The 25,897-nt window shown below is 35.8% G+C and overlaps 1 protein-coding gene across 1 annotated transcript in view; it reads left to right on the top strand.

Moving 5' to 3' along the window:
• Nucleotides 1-25,897, top strand: part of LOC136027058 (proton channel OtopLc-like) — a 428,472-nt gene that overhangs the window by 33,205 nt on the left and 369,370 nt on the right. Inside the window, exon 4 of the mRNA XM_065703987.1 lies at nt 16,660-16,774. Coding sequence (XP_065560059.1) covers nt 16,660-16,774 — 115 coding nt within the window. The remainder of the gene's footprint in view (nt 1-16,659; nt 16,775-25,897) is intronic.

Raw genomic sequence — 25,897 nt, 5'->3', positions numbered from 1 at the left:
GTATACTGAGACAAGTCCAGATGAGATTTGACCTATAAGCGCAATGGTGGGGCTAGGTTTTTCGAAATCTTGTCATTTGCACTTTTACTGGAAGGGGCTGTCAGACGTCAACCAGACCTGATGTGAAATAAAAGCTTGTACTTTGGCTATGCATTAGTTGGGTCTAAGCCCAATGTGACTTCTCATTGGGAAGGGCATTCCTAAATCCTTGTCGTCTTAACTCGACCAAACAAAGGTGGGGACAAAGAAGTGGTTCCGTACAAATGAGTCTTAGGAATTATAACTCTATCCGACTACTTTGGAGGGTGGCAGTCTTAAATTTTTTACCACATCACATATCCAAAGAGCTTATCAAATATCGAGTTTCGGAGTACCGCTTGTGAAACATACGCTCAGTGTCTATAGTGATTTTAATGATACTGGATTATTCACGTCTAATCATTTAGGATCATTTTCTAAGTAATCCCGGGATAACCATGTGTGGAGAGGGGCACAAGACATTTAAGTCTGCATATTTGGAGGATCAAGACATGGTGTTGGTGCACGGATCCTCTTTGTGCGCTCTATTTTTGTGTTTTAGGTCCAAGTTTTCAATTGGAGGATCTTTTCGACCAACCCTAGGATGGAAATTCTCTATATCCCGCTTGTTTGCAGTAATGTGTATTGGCCAAAAGCCGTAATTGTTTAGACCATATGGGGAAACAGGCCGACTATTAGATCATGGGATCTGAATTTTTCGCTGGCCGGAGCTTAAAACCAGAAAAGTGGATTTTTGACCATTGTACTCCAAGTACTTTATTGTATTGTTTATTGTGTATTTATGCGCGACAAGAGAAATCTTTCTGCGTTGTGGTAATAATAAATCAATAAAAAAAAAATTTAATGGGCGGATAGATGTCTTAAGTACAATAAAGGTCAAAATGAGATTAACGTTTTTTTTTCTCCACGAACTATTAGGTAAAAACAATGTAACATGCTATTTTTTGCCTTTCGCGCAAACAACCGTTTTATTTTGTTTATTACTTTCTATAGGCTAGTAAGAGGATTTAATTAGAATTGTTTCCCTTGAAGGTTTCTTAAAGGGAACATTTATTGCTGTATTACCACTGGTTTTTCTATGCTTTAGAAAGGGAAAGGGAAAAATGAACGCTCCCATGTCAAAGTGTCATATACTTGGGCATGCGTTACTTCTATTTTCTGCTCCTGCACCCTTCTGAGCGTTTCAAAAATGAAAAAGAATCTCCAAGGGAAATCCTTGAACATGTTAGAAATTCAATATCTTTCTCGGAACATTAGGAAAAACGGATGTAAGTCGTAAATGTAAAAAGGGGTGATAGGTTTAAGGGCTTTTATGTAGAAAAAATCACATTTATTGAGCATGATTGCTGGGTGTTAGATTGCAGGGATTTTGCAGATAAAGTCCCTATAGCAAATGCTATTCTTTTTCTTTTTATAGTATTTTTCTGTGAAGGATAGGTTAGAATTATTGTCTTAGAAAATGTTGAAGAGCTCCATTTCAAACTGTTATGAAGAGTTTAAATATGGTCGGAAAGCAGAATCAGTCACACGGAAAAAAATGTGAGTTGAATGAAAAACAAAAGAATTAACACAAAAACAATGTTTGTTGTAAGAGCAGGAATCAGATTCCCCTCTGGGCTTTTGTCTGTCCCGTGGATTTCTTTTTTCTTCTTTAGAAATTTCAATTCTTTCCCATAATTTAGCTTCCAATCTGAATTGTCCAAATAGTGGATTCATGTTCCCAAGACTCAGATTTCAGAAACCCCCACCCCTTCGTAAAACCTTGTACCCTGTATGTACTGGTTCTCTTAAAATTAAGTAGATGCTGGATGGAATAGAATTCTGGCTACGACCATGAATGAATATGTAAAAATTGGATGCCTGGGGAAGGACTTGACAGTTTTGTTGGGGAGGTATCGACTTTTGGAAATCACGTGCATCACGTGACGAGTGCCAAGCTGGGTGGAACTATGCCAAGCAATGGAGGGATTGTGCCACGTGTTGCAGAATTCTACAGAACATATGGTGCTACAGGATGTAGGCCTACACCAGGCAGTGGAAAGTGGGTGACCCTTTGTTTTTGTTTACTACCACCTTGAATGAATTCTCTTCAAAAACTTTTAGCCTGATGTCCTTATAAAAATTCCATTTTCTGCATTCCTATTAAGATATTTCTAAGAGGTTGGTTCTTTTAAGACCCCCAGATAAAAACTAGAATTATGTTGAATTAAAGAAAAATACTCGAAATTTTGGATTACAGAGATTCTTTGTTATAATAAACTAAATATGATCAACTTGTCTATCTTTGGCCTGTGAATTCATTGATTATAAAATTAACTTGTGGGATGTATGGTTATTGGTGGCTTTTTCCTTTTCAAATTAAATAAAAAAAAAACTAGCTTTTTAAACTGAAAGTAAGGAGCGACACTAAAACTTAAAACGAACAGAAATTACTTCGTATATGAAAGGGGCTGCTTCCTCATCAACGCCCCGCTCTTTACGCTAAAGTTTTTTACTGTTTTAAAAAGAAGAGTTGAGAGAAAGAGTCAAACTTTAGCGTAAAGAGCGGGGCGTTGATGAGGAAGTAGCCCCTTTCATATACGAAGTAATTTCTGTTCGTTTTAAGTTTTAATGTCGCTCCTTACTTTCAGTAAAAAAAAAACTAGTTTTTTTTTTCTGAACATGTTTGATTTTGATTTTGGATCTCCGCACATAAATTATTAAAATGAAATTTGCATATTAATTCTTTTTTGGCTAAATGGCTTTATCTTAGTTTTGATCAGACTTTGAGAAATAAGGGGTGAGGAAGAAGCCCTGTTTCCCTCCAATTTTTCGTTTACTTTAAAAGGCAACTAAAACTTTTAATTTGTAACGAATGTTTTTATTAGTAAAAAATATACGTAACTTAAGAATTAACTTACGTAACAAATTTTTATATTCTTATATTTTTATTATGTATATGAGGGGGTTTGTCCCCTCGTTAATAACTCGCTCTTTACACTAAATCTTAAGTTTTGTCCCAATTCTTTAAGAATAGCCCCTGAATCAGAAAGGCCGTAGAATAAATAGTTTAAATTACTAAAAATACTTTAGCATAAACAGCGAGGTATTTATCTTCTCCTAAATACCTCGCTCTTTATGCTAAAGTATTTTTAGAACCCCTCATATGCGTAACAATCTCTGTTCGTTTTAAGTTTTAATGCTACTCCTTACTTTCAATTGAAAAAACTTTTTCATGTTTATTTTTTCATTGTTTTTTATAGTAATGCTAGAAAATCCCGCGCCCTTTTCATTGAATTTCTCTTCACCCATGACATATTCCTCCATGGAAAGATCCTCCCACATAGCCCCCTCCCCTCTACCCCACCTCCAAACCAAAAAATTCCCACTGAAAACGTCTGTACGCTTCCCAATAACCATTGCTGTATGTAAACGCTGGTCAAAGTTTGTAACTTGCAGTTCCTCCCCCAGGGACTTTGGGGGAGTAAGTCATCCCCAAAGACATAGTTATTGTGGTTTTTGACTATGCGTAACAAAATGGCTATCTCAAAATTTTGATCCGTTGACTTTGGTAAAAAAATGAGCGTGGGAGGGGGCCTAGGTGCCCTCCAATTTTTTGGTCACTTTAAAAGGGCACTAGAACTTTTCATTTCCGTTAGAATGAGCCCTCTTGCGACATTCTAGGACCACTTGGTCGATACGATGACCCCTGGGAAAAAAAAGAAAACAAAAAAAAACAAATGAACACGCACCCGTGATCTGTCTTCTGGCAAAAATACGAAATTCCACATTTTTGTAGATAGGAGCTTGAAAGTTTTGCTATAGGGTTCTCTGATATGCTGAATGCGATGGTGTGACTTTCGTTAAGATTATATGACTTTTAGGGGGTGTTTCCCCCTATTTTCCAAAATGGGGCAAATTTTCTCAGGCTCGTAACTTTTGATGACAAAGACTAAATTTGGTGAAACTTATATATATATAAAATCAACATGAAAATTCGATTCTTTTGATGTATCTTTTAGCATCAAAATTCCGTATTTTTAGAGTTCCATTTACTATTGAGCCTGGCCGCTCCTTACTGCAGTTCGTTACCACGAACTGCTTGATAACAGGAACATGTGAAAATCATTTCGTCTTCCTCGCTCTTGAAATTAACTTCTTGATATCCTGTTGATGTTTCTGGGTTTTGATCAAGACAGGAAGAGCCTCCTATCTTTTATCGCCACTTCATTCATTTAAAGTGATTTAAAATGGCTATATTATCATACTCTAAAAAAGGAGACTACTTTGAATTCAAAAAAACATATAAAAAAAAGAAGTTTTAATGAATATAGTCATTACTATACACTCTTTTTTTCAATCATATAACAATAATGATATCGTAGACTGTCAACCCTCCCTCTGAAGCAGTCAATTTTCCCTTTTTCTAATAAATCTTAATCCTTCTGAATGCCCTGGTTTCTTTCTTCCGAATTAGGATTGAGCTGGAATTGATTAGGTTCACCATCACGATGGTTTCTACATTAATTGGCGAATCTATCGCTCCAAAATGATTAATTACTAACCTATCATGAAACGCAATCTCTTCCCACCCTGCAATTTCTTTGTAAAATTCCTGTTCATGCCCAACGTTTCATCATCATAAATAGTATAGCGGCTACCAAATAATGGTAATGAAGTATTTTATGGTAGACAACCATACTTTTTCTGGTCATTATTTTGTGTGTTAAAAAACGAGCCTGAATCGCTCTTCATGATTTACGCGGATTTTGCAGTGACGCGGCTATAAGAATTTATCGTTCACATATCGCTGCGAATGCATTCTATAACATATGCATGTGTTCTTAATAGCGTCGTAGATACTAAGAGGTATATATATACCTCTTAGTATATATATATATATATATATATATATATATATATATATATATATATATATATATATATATATATATATATATATATATATATATATATATATATATATATATATATATATATATATATATATATATATATATATATATAGTACTAGTTGTTGTTGGGGGCGCTGTGCGCCCCCCAAACCCCCCCGCGCGCACAAGTCGTTACGCACCTTATTAGTTACGCGCCATTGTAGTTGTGTCCCTGTGTCCCACCTGTGAATATAGATATATATATATATATATATATATATATATATATATATATATATATATATATATATATATATATATATATACATATATATATATATATATATATATATATATATATATATATATATATATATATATATATATATATATATGTATATATATGTTTCTAACTACGTAAAACTTGCGAATATACAACATTCTTCGCTGTCCCTTTGTCTGTGCATATAAATAGAATGTCAGGTTTACCGACTCTTAAACATGCAACATATAATTGTCCATGAGAAAAACAATCCGTATTCAGATCTATACCGCATTCTTCTAATGATTTCCCTTGAGCTTTGTTGATGGTGATTGCTAGTCGAATATTCCCTCTGTCCCCGTCGTCATTTATATATCCTCCCTGTGCCCTCCGGGGTCCCCGTTGTAGTTGTGTCCCTGTGTCCCGGTCGTCATTTGTGTCCCGGTGTCCCGGTCACAAATATATATATATATATATATATATATATATATATATATATATATATATATATATATATATATATATATATATATATATATATATATATATCTCATATATATACTCATGTTAATTTTTGCTCGTTTTGAGTTTTACTCGTCTACTTGTTGTAATTTTTAGTTGTATTGAGTCTCATTTATTTATTGATAGTGATTTGTGGTAGTTTTACGCTTGGAAGATTATTTGAATTTATTTTTGCTCATTCTTGGCTTAATGGAGCTCTTTTCTTTGAAAAACTCACACTTAAAATATGTGTGATTTTATTACTGTTGGTAGATTGTTTTAAAAAAATTTACGTTTCAGTTTTGAAAAATTAGGTACCTGCATGCTTCAATCGGTATACTATACCTAAATGAATATCTCGAGTAACTTATGGACCATGGATGTTTCTGGCGAATACGCTTAAATTTAATCCGATTTTAATACCATTGTTAGATCGTTTTAAGAAACTTAGGTTCCAGTCTTGAGAAACAAGGTACCTAGATGTCTCAACGAGCATCCTAATTTAAGTTGACGGTCCAACTTAAACTAAATCAGCCTAACTGAAAAAGGATAAAAGTTAACTCGGGGGTATGTGACCTGGGTTAAAAGTAGTATCGCCATAAGGCTTTTAAAATGACACATACTCATTGCTCCTTTCTTCCTTTAATGATTTAAGTTGAACGGCGACCCCCCCCCAAGACGCAGGTGTTATTAATTTTCTAAGAGATGCAAGTGTCTGTTACATCATTGGAAATGTTTTCTTCGCGATGCAGGTATCTGTTACGTCACAGGGAATGTTCCTTTTGCGTATTAGGTAATAGGACTTGTTAGAGGCTCAGGAAAAAGCTGTCACATAATAGGGTTTGTTTAGTTTTGCCTGTTTTGCGTACGTAATAGGACATGTTTAAGGGGTAGGGAAAAAGCTGTTACGCAATAGAGTTTGTTCACTTTTGTTGTAACGTAATAGGACTTAGAGAGACCTGAAAAAAGCTGTCACGTAACAGGGTTTGTTTACTTTTGATTGTTAGTAATAGTGAATGTTAAAGTCCACTAGTCAAGCGGATGAGTTTTATTGAGCCATTTTTTAAGATATTTCAAGACATTTTTCTTCAAGACGTTTTTCTTGATGATTTCTTTAGTTCTTACCTAATATTTTCTCTGATTCTTAAAAAAACGGAGGCAAGGCGAGAGAAACCTTCAGGACCCCTCCCATGGAGGGAACCTTCAAGAAATTGGACCCCTAGCTAACCATTCTACCGGACCCTTAGCATTCAATTCAACCGAGACCCAAGCAGGCAATTCCAATTGGGGCCCTAGCTTCCAATTCCATTGGGGGGCCCTAGCATCCAATTTCACTGGGGGGGGCTAGCTTTCAATCCTGTCAGGGCCCTAGCATCCAATTCCATTGGGGTGCCCTTGCATCTAATTCCTTTTGTAGGCCCTAGCATTAAATTTCACCGGAAAGGGGGGGGGGGCTAGCATGCAATTCCATCGGGATCCTAGCATCCAATTTCATCAGGCCCCTAACCTAACCATTGGAGGCCCTATCCTCCAAATTCATTTGGGGGGCCTAGCATCCAATTCCATTGATGGGCTCCTAGCAACCAATTTCACCGACAAGACATTTTTCAAGACATTTTAAGATTAAATATTCACTCATGTTTAGGATGACGCAATCTCGCAGTGCATGCTAGACTTCAGGGGGATCCCCGCTTGTAATTGAGCACAGCGCACACTTGGGATGTTAAGTAATGCTTTAAGAGATTTCTTTTTCTTTCATTGTGGTTTTTCTTTTTTTCTCAGGGGACCTTTAGATTCTAATGATTTGTGTCTGAATTAGGATTCGAAAAGGGCTTCCCCTCAATGGAACCGTGCCTTGGACATCTGGACCAACAAGCCATTCTATTATTATTACTCGGGAAACACTTTCTAATGCAAGCGTTTCGAAAAATCTATCCTTTGTGTGTTTTCTAACAATTATCTCCCAACCGTGTAACTATCCAGCAAAGCTATTAATTTTTGCTATTTTTGGTGTACCTGCTTTCCTACATTTTATTAATGTTCCAAAGTAACCTAGACATGTTAAGTTACATAGCAGATGTTACGTAGCAATGGTGTTAGATTTTTCATTATGTAAATGATTACGAATTGTAATTTTTTCGCGGAACAAGAAATCTAAATAATGAAGACCTCTCATTGTACATTCGAACAGAAAAACTTTACAAAATCGTGAAATCACAGAAAAAGTAGTTAAAACTGAACAAGCGAAACAATAAAACGTGAAAAAAACTTATAAAAGATAAAATACAAGCAAAAAAAAACATGAATTAAAGAAAGGTGGGAACTTATAGCAACCAATGCCTGAGGGGAGGAGTAGGGGATTGTTATTAGAGGCGAATTTAAGCCATATTAAGAGACAAAATGAGAAGTTTTAATTAAAATTTCAAGTTTCTTTGAGCCAAGAGTATGTAAATTAAAGCCACCCTGGCAATATGTGGCTAGTCCGCCCTAGCATGCAATTCCTGAGAGGGGTGGGTTGTTATTAGAGGTAAATTTAATCAATATTAAGAGGTATTTCTGAGAGGTCTAAATGAAAATGTCTCGTTTCTATTGCTTTATTAGACGTGCCTGCCTGTTACATTCCATTAATTTATATCTTGATACTAGCAAAATCATATTTTGAAAAATGAAACATGAAAACGAAAAAAGACACATTTTGCATTTGGTGATTTCTGAGAGGTTTTTTCGAGACAAGAGTATTTATATTAACACCACCAAGGTAATATGTGACCACTTCGCCCTAGCATGCAACTTTAGAGGGGGGTTTATTAGAGGTAAATTTGTAGCCACATTAAGAGATATGTCCGAGACATCTTAATGAAGATACCTTGTTTCTTTGAGGAGTGTTAGGTTTCGGTCCCACTTTGCCGAAAAATTCATTTAACACCTCGCACCTTAATTTCAAGCTGTAGAACATGCTAGTCCATGCAATTTACGTCAACGTTTCGCACTATGGATGGTATACGACACCTTCTGGTACCCTTCATCATTCCAAAGGTATTTTTGTGTATTTTCCTGCAAAATTATTATTTAGATCCAATGGTTTGTATTTTTGCCAGCTAACCTCAAAGTGATACACCATTCTGAATTCATGCCACCATGCCGCACTACGGCTGGCCTTCTAGCACCCTATAGCACCCCCTCATCAATCCTGGCATTTTCCAGGTATTTCTTGTTAAAAATCATGCATTAAATCCAGTGGTTCGTGTTTTCGCCAAGCAACCCTCCCCATTAATGCTTGTTTTGTATTTCGAATTCTTCTCATTGTCAGTATTCAACTTAACGATAGCTTTATCATGTTTACACAATTTCTTTAAATATCTCATCTTTACCTTTCAAATAAGATGTGAGTGTTCATCCTTTATATTTACAAAAGATATTGCTCAAAAATGTATAGTAAGCTTGCTATAGTCGATGCCCAGCCAAAGATTACCACGGAGGCAGCCGTATACAAAATCTTAGAATTGGCGAAACTGGGATTGTAATTGGCGGAACTTGAATTTTGAAATGTGGGGCAGAAGTTGGGGAACCGGAATTGACGCAACCGGAGCCAAATTTGGAGTTGGTATCGTAGCAGGCCTAATAGGAACTGAAATCTGTTGAGCTGGGGCGGAAGCCAGCAGAATTGGAGGTGGAAGCGTTGTAACCGCGGTCAGAATGAGGAAAGTGGAATTGAATACCACTTTGTTAAAAAAATATGCCTAAAAATGTCTTAGAAATGATGAGGGGTCTTGGAGGGTACCAAAGAGTTCAGTCGTAGTGTGGCACGGTGGCGTGATATTATATGGTGTATCACTGAGGGTTTGCTAGCAAAACATGAACCAATGAGTTTAATTCATGATTTTTAACAAGAAAATATCTGGAAAATATCTTCGGAATGATGAGGGGTGCTAGTGGGTACTCGAGGGCCAGTCATAATGTGGTATAGTGGTATGATAGCCATTGTATATCACCTTGGGGCATGGCTTGCAAAAACATGAACCATTGAGTTTAATTTATGATTTTTATCCTGAAAATACCTGGAAATATCTTAGGAATGAATATGGGTAACAGAGGGTGTCAGAGGGCCAGTCATAGTGTAGTAGGGTGGCGTTAATTGGGTTGGTGTATCACGTTTAGAGGTGACTGGCAAAACAGAAAACACTGGATTCAAAGAACGATTTTTAACAAGAAAATTTCTGGAGTATGCCTTAGAAATAATGAAGGGTGCCAGAGGATACCACAGGTGCAGTCACAGTGTGACAGGGTGGTTTGAATTGACATGGTTTATCAAGGAGGGATGATTTGGCGGAGATGGGTTTTGTTAAATTCCGTTCAGATGAAAACTCGAACCACTGAATTTAATATATGATTTTTAACAAGAAAATACTTTGAAAATGCCTTAGGATTGATGAGGGGGTGCTAGAGGTTGCCAGAAGGCCAGCAATAGTGTGGCACATTGGCATGAATTCAGATGGTGTATCACTTTGAGGTTGGCTCGCAAAAACACGAACAATTGGAACTAAATCATAATTTTGCAGGAAAATGCGCGAAAATGCCTTTGGAATTATGAAGGGTGCTGTTTGCCATCCTTAGTTTGTTACGCTGACGTGAATTGCTTGGATTAACATGTTCTACAGCTGAAAGTTCACTTGGGAGGTGTAAAAAGAATTTTTTCGGTTGAGGGGGACTGAAATCTAACACTCATGCAAAGGAACGAGGTATTTTCATTAAGTTCCCTCGGAAACTTAATGTCGTTTCCGACATTAAGTTCTCTTTAATGTCGCTTTAAATTTGCCTGGAATGTTAATATCAAACAGTTCGTGGTAACGAACTGTAGTAAGGAGCGACCCGGCTCAATAGTAACCAAAACTCTAAAAAATGGAATTTTGATACCAATAGCTACATCAAAAGAATCGCATTTTAATGCTGGTTTTAAATATATAAGTTTCATCAAGTTTAGTCTTACCCATCAAAAGTTACGAGCCTGAGAAAATTTGCGTTATTTTAGAAAATAGGGGGAAACGCCCCCTAAAAGTCATAGAATCTTAACGAAAATCACACCATCAGATTCAGCGTATCAGAGAACCCTACTGTAGAAGTTTCGAGCTCCTATCTACAAAAATGTGGAATTTTGCATTTTTTGCCAGAAGGCAGATCACGGATGTGTGTTTATTTGTTTTTTTGTTTTTTTGTTTTTTTGTTTTTTTTTTGTTTTTTTCCCAGGGGTGATCGTATCGACCCAGTTGTCCTAGAATGTTGCAAGAGGGCTCATTCTAACGGAAATGAAAAGTTCTAGTGCCCTTTTTAAGTGACCAAAAAAATTGGAGGGCACCTAGGCCCCCTCCCACGCTAATTATTTTCCCAAAGTCAACGGATCAAAATTCTGAGATAGCCATTTTATTCAGCGTAGTCGAAAAACCTTATAACTATGTCTTTGGGGACGACTTACTCCCCCACAGTCCCCGTGGGAGGGGCAACAAGTTACAAACTTTGACCTGTGCTTACATATAGTAATGGTTATTGGGAAGTATACAGGCGTTTTCAGGAGGATTTTTTTGGTTTGGGGGAGGGGTTGAGAAGAGGGGGATATGCTGGGGGAACTTTCCTTCGAGAATTTGTAATGGGAGAAGAAAATTTCCATGAAGGGAGAGCAGGATTTACTAGCATTATTTAAAAAAAAACAATTAAAAAATAAAAGTGAAAAAGCTTTTTCAGCTGGAAGTAAGGAACAGCAATAAAACTTAAAACAAACAGAAATTATTACCCATATGAGGGGCTCACCTCCTTCTAATACCTCGCTCTTTACGTTAAAATATTTTCGGTAATTTCAACTACTTATTCTACGGCTTTTGTGATTCAGGGGGTCATTCTTAATGAATTGGGATAAAATTTAAGCTTTAGTGTAAAGAGCGAGGTACTGACGATGGGGCGAATCCCCTCATATATGGGGGAGTATATATAGAAAAATCTTTAATAAGAAGAAAAATTTTTATATGATTAATTTCTTTTGTAGTTAGATTAGGTACTTTTTGCGTTGAATTCTGTTTTTTTTTTTTTTTTTTTTTTTTGTGCGTGTTCGTACTGTTGTTAATTTCCTTGCTTGTCTGTTATTTATTTATATTTTGTGTGTATATGGCCCACGGGTTTTTGAAATACACTTATCTATCTATCTATCTATATGTAATAAAAACATGAGAATACAAAAGTTCTTTACGTAAGCTAATTTATAAGTTACGTAAATCTTTTACCAATAAAAAGATTTGTAAAAAATTATAAGTTCTAGTTGCCTTTTTAATTAACCAAAAAATCGGGGGGGGGGGCAACTAGGCTTCGTCCCCCAATCTTTTTTTCTCAAAATCAGTCGATCAAAATTATGAGAAAGCCATTGAGCCAAAAAAAAAAAAAATATGCATTTTTCGTTTTGATTATTCCTCTGCGGAGAGCCAAAATCAAAACATGCATTGATTCAAAAACGTTCAGAAATTAAATAAAAAAAAACAAGTTTTTTCAACTGAAAGTAAGGAGTGACATCAAAACTTAAAACGCACAGAAATTACTTCGTATATGAAAGAGGCTGCTTCCTCATCAACGCCCCGCTCTTTACGCTAAAGTTTTTTACTGTTTTAGAAAGAAGAATTGAGAGAAAGAGTCAAACTTTAGCGTAAAGAGCGGGGCGTTGATGAGGAAGCAGCCTCTTTCATATACGAAGTAATTTCTGTGCGTTTTAAGTTTTGATGTCACTCCTTACTTTCAGTTGAAAAAACTTGTTTTTTTTTTATTTAATTACAGACAATGAAACGATTATTCATCCGCTAACGTGTTACCAGAGGCACTAGCAAGAAGCTTGCCCTCATCATCAACTATTGATTTTAGGTTTGCATTATCTTTGAGTACTAGCTTTTCTGGAAATGTTACTCTTGCATATCCACCATTACCACTCTTGAATTCTTTGAGAACTCAAAAGAAAGCTAACTTTCGCTTGCATGAAAACTATGGATAATATCAATCAGGCACGAAGCGAAAGTTAGCTATCTACGTATTGCGACGATGGGGATCATCATGAAATAACGTAAATCTTCTCCTTCATGCTATATCAAATAAAACGAAACAATGCCATGAATCAACCACTGTCTATTGATAACATTAATTAGGCAATTCATCAATCAAAAGTTACACCATCGTACTGTAAAACCCTTACTAATTTTACTAATAATAAATTTACTAATACTAATATATTACTAATACCATACTAATAATAAATTTACTTTTCTGTAAATTTATCGAATCTCCTGTCTAAATTACTCACTAGATTCCCCATCCTAGATTCCAAAAATTGTTTTTATTGATATTTTCATTGAAAAATAAGTTTTTTGGCATTAAAATAACAACAACAAAGTACCCCCCCCCCTAGACTTTATAAAATAAATCCCCTCTTTCCAGATTCGTTTTCGTCAATTGGTACCAATGTGTTTGGCAGTGTTAGATACACAAAGTCTTTCACACCTGTGAAAGATTGGGTTCTTATTGATGATCCTTTCAGTAACATTAGTATTTTATGCAAATTTGAATATGTATCTTTCGCTATGGTGTGCCGACCAAATCCAAAAATATATACAATTAATAAAACAGTTGGGGAGTATTGTTCGGCAGTCCTTATAGGGGAGATTTTTCTTCGTTGGTTTTTCTCTTAATGGCTATTAATGGAATAGCAAAGATGACTGAAATATTGTCTGAACACTTTTGTATTCTGCTTACACAGAGGCGCAAAAACCTTGTAGACCCTAACTGTCATAAATAGTCTTAAAATTTGAATTGCATGGATTATTTAAATAATGAAGATTTGAAATGGTTCGTGTTTAGATTAGCAAGTATTTATAGTTAATGGTTTTTGATACTGCGCCGTAGAACAGGGTTGCCACTGCGGTTGGTTCTTAAAGTGCTATAATCGCACAAATTTGCGTGCTACACAGTCATTGTCGGTGCTACAGTGAAATCTTTTTTTTCACTATAGCACCGTTTAAGTGTACTTAGATTAGTGGTCATGCATAAAATTTTGTCAGACATATATTTTGATGTGAGACACATCATGTATTTATATTTTGTGTGTCTATATTTTCAATTTGGTCATATAAGAGATGAAGTGCTAAATTCGATGTAACATGTTCTACAGTGCTACACATGATGAAATAGTGCTAAAATTGTACTTTCGTGCTATAGGTGGCAGCCATGCCGTAGAACCTTTCACACTAGCATAACTTATGACTTTACGTTATGTTTTGCGTTATGTTATACGACTTAGCGTATAATTTTCTTTATAGTAGGCAGTACTCAGTCAAACAGTTCGTGGTAACGAACTATAGTAAGGAGCGACCCTGCTCAATAGTAACCAAAACTCTAAAAAACGGAATTTTATTAGCAATAGCTACATCAAAAGAATCGCATTTTAATGCTGATTTTAAATATATAGGTTTAATCAAGTTTAGTCTTACCCATCAAAAGTTACGAGCCTGAGACAATTTGCCTTATTTTAGGGGGAAACACCCCCTAAAAGTCATAGAATAATCATTAACGAAACTCTTAACGGAAATCATACCATCAGATTCAGCGTATCAGAGAACCATACTGTAGAAGTTTCAAGCTCCTATCTACAAAAATGTGGAATTTTGTATTTTTTGCCAGAAGGCAGATCACGCACGGATGCATGTTTATTTGTTTGTTTGTTTTTTTTGTTTTTTTTTCCCAGGGGTGATCGTATCGACCCAGTGGTCGTAGAATCTTGCAAGAGGGCTCGTTCTAACGGAAATGAAAAGTTCTAGTGCCCTTTTAAGTAACCAAAAAAATTGGAGGGCACCTAGACCCCCACCCACTCTAATCATTTTCCCAAAGTCAACGGGTCAAAATTCTGAGATAGCCATTTTATTCAGCATAGTCGAAAAACCTTATAACTATGTCTTTGAGGACGACTTTCCTCCCACAGTCCCGTGGGAGGGGCTACAAGTTACAAACTTTGACCTGTGCTTACATATAGTAATGGTTATTGGGAAGTGTACAGACGTTTTTAGAGGGATTTTTTGGTTGGGGGGGGGGGAGTTGTTTAGAAGAGGGGGATATGCTGGGGGAACTTTCCATGGAGTAATTTGTCACAGGGGAAGAAGATTTCCATGAAGGGAGCGCAGGATTTTCTAGCATTATTAAAAAAAACAATTAAAAAAATAAATATGAAGAAGTTTTTTATCTGAAAGTAAGGAGCAGCATTAAGACGAACAAAGATTACTACGCATATGAGGGGATTCGTCCCCTCCTCAATACCTCACTCCTTACGCTAAAGTATCTTCAGTAATTTCAACTATTTATTCTACGGCTTTTGTGATTCAGGGGTCATTTTTAAGGAATTGGGACAAAACTTAAGCTTTTGTCTAAAGAGCGAGGTACTTCTGAGGGGGCAAACTCCCTCATATACGTAATAAAAACATACGAATACAAACGTTCGTTACGTAAGCTAATTCGTAAGTTACGTATATCTTTTACTGATAAAAATTGATTAAATGTTCTAGTTGCCTTTTTTTAGTAACCAAAAAACTGGGGGGGGGGACTAGGCCTCCTCCATCGCTCCTTTTTTCCCAAAATCATTCGATCAATTCTGTGAGAAAGCCATTTAGCCAAAAAAAACAGAAATTACTTCGTATATGAAAGGGGCTGGTCCCTCCTCAACGCCCCGCTCTTTACGCTAAAGTTTTTTACTGTTTTAAAAGGTAGAGTTGAGAGAAAGTGTCAAACTTTGGCGTAAAGAGCGGGGCGTTGAGGAGGGACCACCCCCTTTCATATACGAAGTAATTTCTGTTCGTTTTAAGATTTAATGTCGCTCCTTACTTTCAGTTAAAAAACTTGTTTTTTTATTTAATACACTCAGGATCCACTTAGAATTTTTTGTTACGTCGATTTAGCAACGAAATGAACTTTCTGGAGTTGCAATTCATAATTGAAAATAAATTCGTAAACTTTGACAGAGCTTAAATTTCCATCTCCATTCCGCATTTTAATTTTTGTATTCTTTGCTTGTGGGGATTGTAATGATTTTAACATTAATTTTGTTTATTTTATGAATTTTTACGTTAGTCTAGTGTTATTGTAGCGTAACATAATGTAGCCACTTAGAAAAAACTTCGTGTATAGCGTGAAGGCTGCTTAACCTAGAAGCTAGAAAATATATTAATAGCTAAAAGGACTATGCTTTCAAGTAAAAACACTTAAAGAAGCTAAAAAAAAGTAAAGTGAATTTATTTAAAGTAAAGATAATTAAAAGCCGAGGAAAATTTTCCCCTTGTGAAAAATGAAAGAAATTAGAAAACATAATTTCGTTCGTGGGTCGAATAGCTACTCAAAAATAGCTTTAGCAGCGAGTACAAGATAATCTCCACTTTAGTCACTTTTGTTTTGCTATATTTTGTAAATCTATAGCACCTGCGAATGATGATTGTGAAAATCACGGCATAAAAAACCCAGATTTACATTATACATGTTTTCTCCTCACTAACTATCGTCTTATCCTATATTTTCGTTGATTATGTATGTTTCTCTTTTTTTATATTGCAATTCTACCATTATCCAATGTTTTGTTGTAGCAGTTATAAACAAATAAACTAGTTTATTTGTTGCATCCCTATAGTCGCCTCGTAAAGACAAAAGATTTGTGTTTTCGTCATTCTTTTTTTCTTTGTTGCTTAGCTTTCTTCTTTAAATTCAGTTCTTTAAATTGAATTGTATCATTTTAGAAGTATAACGGATCACTTAAAGGTATAACGGGAAAGATCCTCTTAGAATTCAAAGTAATGTTTAATGAATACACAATTAGCACAGTCAATTATTTTTGTATATTATATGTATCTTCTTGTGAATTCTTCATTTAATTAGTGACTCATGACCTCTTATTTGAATAAGCAGAAATATCTCTCATGTTTTCAGTGATGCGTGGCTGATGACTTTGTCTGCAATTTATGGAAAAGTTCTTTTGATAATCGGATTGGTTTTGCCTTTAACTGAAGTGATTTCTGATGACATACCGACGTCGTTTTTTGAGGTTTGTTTAACCGACACTTTCTTTGTCAATAGCTCAGAAATTTATTTTTCTTATTAGCTCTTTTCGATCTAAGCTTCTTTTTTTTTCTTCGTTTTGAACCAATAATTTTCAACATCAAATCAGTAAATGCTTGACTTAAGAGTAATTACAGGTTAGTACATTGGTATTGCAGCCTGCAGCCTATCGGCACACAGAGTGGGGCATTTCTGGTAGGAATCCACGCACCAATGTCGTAGTCCTGTTCAAAACTGATAAAGAATTATTGACTGAAAATGCCCCTCTTTCGTGCTCCTAACCCTAATTCCTCGGGGTAATCCTCAGAGGTATAATAGAAATCCTCCCCCTCCGAGATGGGTTTTAGAAGCCCACTGGAAACATAAAAAAATAGTGGCTTGAATTTTCAACCACCCTTGCCCCTTGGGGTTGAGTCTGTGTCCATTTATGGCCTCTAGCGTTTTTTTTGCATACAGGGGACGCTGGATGTTTCTTCAGGCAATGTTCGGAACTCTAGTGAAATTTGAGACTTTCCAGGCTTGCCTTCCTAGCAAGCCTGCAGCATGGAGAAAATGAAATAATATTTTTGTTTTCCTTTTTTGTTACTTTCAAAAATACCTTTGACCACAAACAAAAACCCATGTGACTACTAACACGATTCTTAATCAGCTGTTCAGCAGGGGATTTAGGGTCCGGCCGGACACGGGATATTTTCCTCTTTGAAAAATCAAAACAATTACTATGAATTTTAGACTTTGTGATTATGTGATGGTTACATTAAGATCTTCTGTGGTGGAATCTTCTTGCCTAAATCAAAGTCTTGGTTACACCCCTGTTATTAATGTGTTGGAACCTTTGCCTTCACGGTATAAGAATTTGCTATGGATGTAAACGCTGCTGTGAAAAGTAGAGTATCTGTTGGATAAGGATAAATAGAAATATGATAAAGAATGAATTTACGAAAATGGTACAATTTAATGAAAGATTTAATGGACTGTACGACTAGCAACTTTGTAGCCACTCCTTGCTGCCAGTGGCGGATCTAAGGGGGGTGCGCCCTTCCTGACGTGGTGGTGGATTTTTGGTTGGGACCGTTTGCTCTGGTTTGGGTTAAGACGAAATTTATTTTTTTGTAATAGGTTTTAATAGTTGAGCTTTTAATAAGTTTTTAATTATTAAGACCGTTTCGTTTTGCAAACAAGTTTGAAACAAGGTTTCAGCTGCTTCGTGCGGTCTCTGTTAGATTTACTATTCAGTCTCTGTTAGAAAAAATATTTAATTAAAAGTTAATCAAGGGAGTCTGTCCGTATTACCACAAAAGCAAACTGGGAGGCAAAAATCTTCATTTCATAATAATAAGGAGGGAAATTTAAAATTCTAACTTCTTTAGGCTGTCGAAATGATATTTCAGGATTGTGGTGTCACAATGGGGTTGAAAAGCAAAATATTCACTTCTTTTTACTGTCAAAAATTTGTTTTCAAGTCTTGCTATGGCATTGAGGCGAATAAATTGATATCATTAATTTTTTTATGCCTGTCTGTTTTGGTTTTTTGAGTTTGCTCTTTTTGCAGAGCAGGGTGGTTTTTACAACATTGTGGTTTTTTAGGGGATTTGTATAATAGAAAGTAAATGTATGATAAGTCCAAAAATTATTAATTTAAGCTTTGGATTTTTGTGAGCAAATGGTGGCCACTTTACTGCCTATTGTCATCTAATTAAAGCTCTGCAATATATGACATATCACCTCATCTGTTCATCCTAAAACTTTAAAATAAAGGCCAAACTCTTTAGAACTTTAATAAAGGTTTGTATAAGTATATACTTAAAACTAAGTATATGAGCCGTAATACTCCTTCAAAGGTCGAAGTAATCTTTTACGAAGAATAGATTTTCGAAAAATTGTTTATAAAAGAAGGCAAATAATTATATGTTTATTTCTTTTTATTTGGCTGGTATAGATGGGTGTCTGAATTCTCAGTTTGAATCAGTGGAACGGCATCGATTTTTTTTTCAAATATTTACTAACAAAATGTTGATAAAAAGGGGAAATTCACAGAACTTGAGTTAACCACGGAAACGGAATGCAACTACAGTATTACTTCAGAATTTCTCACCTTCTCAATACCAACCAGTCACAAAATATAGTTATGTTTTCGTATAGGGGATGCATGCATATATTTGTCCATAAAATTGTGTAAACTGCTATATATACCGCTGAGGATTCTTATACTTATTTGGTACATGCCATCGATTGATATTTCCATGATTAGTTGATTATAAATCAAAATATTTACAGGACAATTCGTTTACTTAATGCTAAATCTGAGTCAAATTTTAAATCTTTATTTTTGTGCTCAACATCCATACCGAGATTTAAATTTGATTTGAATATATGAAAATCTAAATATTAAAAAAATAATTAGAAATCTACACAGTTTTAAACCCTGAGAATTTAAATCACCAATCTGTACCTATCAAATACAAAAATAACAAACACATAATTATTTGTTTTTAAGGAGTGTTTCAACTCATATACTTAGTTTGAAGCACATACCTACATGCATCTTTATTAGAGTTATTATTTTTCCAACAATTTTGGATTTTATTCGAATAAATTAGGATGAATAGAAGAGGAAATACTAATGAAGAGCTCTAAACTGACAGGACTCTAGACTGACAGGACTACCCATTATAAACATTCACGAAAATATTGAGGTAGACATCGATGCGTAATAAATAGATACGGCGGTTGTGGAAATACAGAAATAGACTTTTCTTATAAAATTGTGAATTCTGTAACTTAAGTGAAATATATAGAACTTTAAAAAGTGATACGCTACGTTGTTATGAAAATAAATTTGGATTTGTAAATTTTAGAAATTTCGTCAAAGTTGACACTTTAAAAAAAAAAAGAAACAGTGATTAGTTAATGCTTTATTGCCTATACTTAAAACCTTCGTTTTAAGTTTCTTCTATGAATTTCTATCTCTTCGTTCTGTTTTTCTTGTTACCCCCCCACCCCAAAAAAGAACTAGTATTTAAGGTTTAATGTTTATTTTACGAATATACAAATTTTATCTGTATCCTCATTTCCTACTCTTCATTACTATCATAGTTACTAAGCGATGCCGCAAAATTAAGCGACATGCTAAATGGTTTGACGTACACAAATTGTCACAAAGTGCATTACCCCAAAAGATGGTTCAAGACCATTTTTTTTTTGACAATAAAAAGCTTAACTCACTTGCTATAGCGGTCAGAAGGGCAAAGGCAAAAAATTATGCAGAAAATATTAAATATTATATTTTTCATAGATAGTGAACAGCTTTTTATTTTTTTTATGGTTGGGTGGTTTTTATAACTTATTATTTTTGTATCAATATTTTTATACCATTTTAATTTCAACAGATTTATTAGAACTTTAACCATCGCTAGACTTTTGGTTAAATTTACGACTATTTCCGCTACTTACCTACGACACATATTGTTGAGGTTCCCTTTAAATTGCATGTATTTCGTTGTTCGCAAGTTTATCGAAGTAACCTATTATGCCCGACCACCCCCCAAAGCAAATCCTGGATCTGCCCCTGCCTGCTGCCTGCTTTACTTATGCTTATTTCAAGTAGGCTAGTTCTACTTTTAGGGATGATAAATACACACTTGGGCAAGCAAGGCAAAAAGTCTAGAAGATGGTTCGGAACTTTGATAGAATTTGATAGAAAAGAAGTTTGATCTTTTAATTAAACGCTATTTTGTCAATAAACATATAAACATTTGTAAATATCCATTCACATATCTTGAAATTTTTGGGAGGGGGGTCAAGAACTCTGGGGGAAACGCTCTACTCTATCCTCTAGTATATGCAACTACAATAACAAGATTTATAAGTTCAAGACTGCACTGTGCAGCTTAGTTTGGAGGCTAGGGGTTATCTTGAAAGGGATAGTGGCAAAAGAATTTAAAACTCGCCAAAAATGGCATTGGCAGTTGTAATACGTTATTGAGAAAGTACTGCATGGCTTGTTTTTTGAAACTGACATTTTCACCCTAAGCGATTGAAACTAAACGGTCTGAATCGATCGATGCTTTCCATATCTCTTCTGGGTCTCAATATACTTGGAGGTGTTTAATATTTTCAAGATTTGTTATGCCTCTTTTTTTTCGTTTGACGAAACAGTTGGAAATTCTAGCCTTTTATTTGATTTGATAGCCTTTGATTCCGTGTCTTACAGGCCAGGAAAAATCTTCCCTGTTTCAAACAGTTCATTGTAACGAACTGTAGTAAGGAGCGAACCGGCTCAATAGTAACCGAATCTAAAAAACGGAATTTTGATACCAATAGTTACATCAAAACAATCGCATTTTAATGCTGGTTTTAAATATATAAGTTTCATCAAGTTTAGTCTTACCCATTAAAAGTTACGAGCCTCAGGAAATTTGCCTTATTTTAGAAAATAGGGGAAACACCCCCTTAAAAGTCATAAAATCTTAACGAAAATCACACCATCACATTCAGAGTATCAGAGAATCCTACAGTAAAAGTTTTAAGCTCCCATCTAAAATGTGGAACTTCATATTGTTTGCCACAAGATAGATCACGGTTACGTGTTTTTTTTTTCAGAGGTGATCGTATCGACCCAGTGGTCCTAGAATGTCGCGAGAGGGCTCATTCTAGCGGAAATTAAAAGTTCTAATGCTCTTTTTAAGTGTCCAAAAAATTGGAGGGCACTTAGGCCCCTCTCACGCTCATTTTTCTCCAAAGTCATCAGATCAAAATTCTGAAATAGCCATTTTATTCAGCATAGTTCAAAAACCTAAAAACTATGGCTTCAGGTACGACTTACTTCCCCACAGTCCCCGTGGGAGGGACTGCAAGTTACAAGCTTTGACCAGTGTTATGGTTAGTAATCTTACTACACGTAGTAATGGTTATTGGGAAGTTTACAGACACTTTCAGGGGAATTTTTTTTGGCTGGGGGAGGGGTTGAGGGGAGGGGGTTATGCGGGAGGAACTTTCCATGGAGGAATTGGTCATGGGAGAAGAGAATTTCCATGTAGGGGGCGCAGGATTTTTTAGCATTTTTTAAAGAACAATGAAAAAATAAATATGAAAAAGTTTTTTCAACTGAAAGTAAGGAGCAGTATTAAAACTTAAAACGAACAGAAATTATTACGCATATTAGGGGTTCACCACCTCCTAATACCTCACTCCTTACGCTAAGTAATTTTATTAATTTCGACTATTTATTTTACGGCCTTTGTGATTCAGAGGTCATTCTTAAGGAATTGGGACAAAATTTAAATTCTAAACATTAGAATTTAGAAGTTCGTTACGTAAGTTAATTCGTAAGTTACTTATATTTTTACTAATAGAAACGATCGTAGAATTAAAAGTTCGAGTTGATTCTTTAAGTAACCAAAAAATTGGAGGGTAACTAAGCCTACTTCCCCGCTCCCTTTTTTCTGAAAATTGTCCGATGAAAACTATGAGAAAGCCATTTAGCCAAAAAAAATAAATTAATATGCAAATTTTGTTTTAATTATTCATGTGCGGAGAGCCAAAATCAGAACATACATTAATTTGAAAACGTTCGGAAATTAAATAAAAAAAAACAATTTTTTTTAAAATGCAAGTAAGGAGCGACATTAAAACTTAAAACGAACAGAAATTACTCCGTATATGAAAGTGGCTGTTCCCTCCTCAACGCCCCGCTCTGTACGCTAAAGTTTTTTACTGTTTTAAAAAGTAGAGTTGAGAGAAAAAGTCAAACTTTAGCGTAAAGAGTGGGGCGTTGAGGAGGGAACAGCCCTTTTCATACACGGAGTAATTTCTGTTCTTTTTAAGTTTTAATGTCGCTCCTTACATTCAGTTAAAAAAACTTGTTTTTTTATTTAATACATTATAACTTGTTCGTATAGCTGAATAATGTCAAACTCTATTATTTTTTATTTTTTGCACTTTTAGAACTTTGCCGTATAGCATAGTGTTTTTCGAAATGCCACAGCTGCAAATGCAGAAAAGGAGGGTAGGAGCTAGGAATAAGGAGTTAAGGTGTAAAACGCACTTGTTTTTTTCAGGAGTAGGAATGAGAATTACCAAGGTATATCAGTTTTTCTATTGTCTTGTTAACTCATTATACAAGTCATACAAACGAAGCTGCCTACCAATGTGACCATCAAGAACCAATCGCTTGAAACCGTTTGGGTTCTTATTATTGACCACTCACAAAATACTCACACTTCCAAAAAGTAGCCCGAAGAGCCATGCGATGGTCAAGAAGTATTTTTAACCCTTTAAGTACTGAATTATGAAATCGATAGAAAAAAAAATTTTTGAAGGTTGTTTCTAGATGAAAAAATTACTGAACTCGAATATTGAGTCACATTTTCGGCATCTAGTTCAGGGTTCGAGATCCCTCATGTCCTTTTAAAAAACATCCGTCCTTATTGGAGTATTTTTTTTTCAAATAATGCAAAAAATGTATTTTTGTATCAGACAAAACTAGGAACTACTACAAAAGTAAAAACGAGTTCAACACCTGTGGTGGGAGAGAAAACAGTTCCTCTCGGAAACAAGGCACAGTGCAATTCCAAAGCACTTAATACACAGTATTTTTGTCTTCCTCTGACAAATTCGGCAGCGTTTTTGATCTTTTCTGAATTCAGGAAAATGGTTGTATCCTTCATGTTTCCCGTCTGTAGGGTGGGGGGGGGGGTAAGGCTGTGTAGGTATTTTTTTCCGGAGGATTACCTTCGGCTTCCAGAGATAATGGTCTACCAGGATGCTTTCGGGGTGAGTCGGAGTATCCTAGAGAGCATGCAAGGAAGGTTTTGAACTCCAGTAGAGGCATTAGTTTGTCATTGGACTGCCAGCAGTGACGATGATAAATTAGCCAGGCATCGACTACTGCACTGTCGAGAACGTAGTAGAATATGCGCATATACCACTGCCTTGCCTTCAGGTTTGAGAATAAAGCTCAATACTCATATCAGCCTAGTCCACGCAACCCATGTACTTGTTGTACTGTTTGATCACTGCGGGCCTTTTGATTTCCACGTATTTCTTCTCGGAGGAGTCCCAACGTCTACAGGTATCCTTGGGCTCAACTGCAACGCAGTTCGACACAAGCGTGACCGCTTTGTTGTCATACCAGCGCACTAAGCAAACTTCTTTAGATTTTTCAACTCTCCAGTAGACGTGTTCCAGACGAAACCGTTTCAGTTCCTTTTCTTCCATCAGTTCGCATCCTGAAAGACGGTTCTGACGAATAGTCCCAACACAATCATATCTAATCCCCTTCAGATGAACGACAAGGTCTACGCTCGAAAACCAATTGTTGAAAAATATCTTGTGCCCCACTTCGGGTGCCAGGGAACCCAAGAGCCTCATCACAACATCTCCACCAAGACCGAAGGGCCCAGCTTCCACATTTCCTCGGTCTTGGAAAATTTCGATGTCATACATGCTCCCTCTACTTCCAACTCGAGTAAATACTTCGAACCCCACTTGTGCGGCTTGCTTGGGAGATACAACTGCATAGCAGATCTTCCCTTGAATGGGATAATCTGTTCATCGATACTGTGTCTTTCTTCAGGCTCAGTTTTCATCGAATTTTCTCGCAGCAGGTCAACTATGGGCCTCACCTTGAACAAACGATCATGTCAAGGAACGGTTTTTGGCTTGCACTTACTGTTGTCATTGAAGCGCAAGTACCTTCGAATCAATGTGGAACGGTCTCGTGACATCTTTCCAGAGACGAGAGTATATTTCAGCTCCTTTTCCCAGTAGAGTTTGTAGCTCGGCAATCCCCGGCAATCTTGCTTATTCTACGGATAAGAGTTTTTAAACTTGCTCATGCTTTGGAGAGTTTATTCAGAGAAGTCATATTCTTCTCATCGTGAGGCATATATGTATTAATTAAAATAGTTTTGCCGAGTCTTATAGTTAGAAAATGCTCGTCAGAAAAATAACATGGCGGAGACAAAAAGCTGAGCTTTATTTTTGTAATACATGGTTCCACTGTTTGCACAGTTAGGTGACAAATTGCAAGGAATCTCTATCTGAGACACGGGGACCGGCACATCGCGCAAATTTTGGTGTTGCACTGGAACAAGACGACTGGAGATGTCCAGGGAACCGGCAAATGTTACAACAACGGGGAATTGCCTTGATCGCATAAACGCGTAGGTTTTCATATCCTACTTTAATACCGTATCTGAATGCTTCGGCTGTCTTGTACCAGTGAACTAATAAAAGACCAGTCAGGGCGTTTTAAAATTTCTGTGTTGCCTAGCAAACCAAATTTTGTTTATAGTCTTTGGCCTTTGACCATTCACTAATTAATAGTATATTATTATGGTATTACTGTTGGGCATTCGAACTTGACCTTGGAGCTATGGTATTTATGTCTATTTTTTCATGACATTATAAGAAGTATGAGTAATACTAGCGAAAAAGCGAAACAATTCTAATTTTCAATTTATGAAGGCACTGACTGATTACGATAGGTTTACGCAGGGTTCTTGTCACCCTTTTCCTTAAAAGTCTTGTTAACGCCTTCTTGAAAAATTGTACATTGGAATTATATAGTGCTAATATTTATGAGTTTGCTCTTCTTATTGAATCTATGAAATAGCTCTATAACGAGCCGTAAGTAATTAAGGAGCGAGGCATCCTCATAGCAGCAGATTAGTCTGCCTGGACGGTTACAGCTGTGGCACTCTTTACGCCGCCCACCATGTGCCAGCAGTCTTAGGTGAAACAAGTCAAATGAAGAGAAGTAGGTATATTGCACCCATAGCTGCAACTGAGAACTGAACAGTATCCTAATAATCACTTTCGAAAAGTACCATTGTTTGAAACAGTATAAAGTAATAATAGTAATGTACTTATATATGCACACACGCATTATATATATATATATATATATATATATATATATATATATATATATATATATATATATATATATATATATATATATATTGCCGTGGATGTTCGAAATTGATGAATGTCAACGTTCACCGGTGAATGTTCGAAATACCAAGTGACATAGTACGATGAAATTTGTCAGGTGTATCAGGAACCAGACAAGATTAAATTAGAAATTTTCGTTTCCCCGATTCGA

This window comes from Artemia franciscana, chromosome 5, assembly GCF_032884065.1.
Source record: "Artemia franciscana chromosome 5, ASM3288406v1, whole genome shotgun sequence".
Lineage (NCBI taxonomy): Eukaryota > Metazoa > Arthropoda > Branchiopoda > Anostraca > Artemiidae > Artemia > Artemia franciscana.
This window is presented reverse-complemented; position numbering and strand designations above follow the sequence as displayed.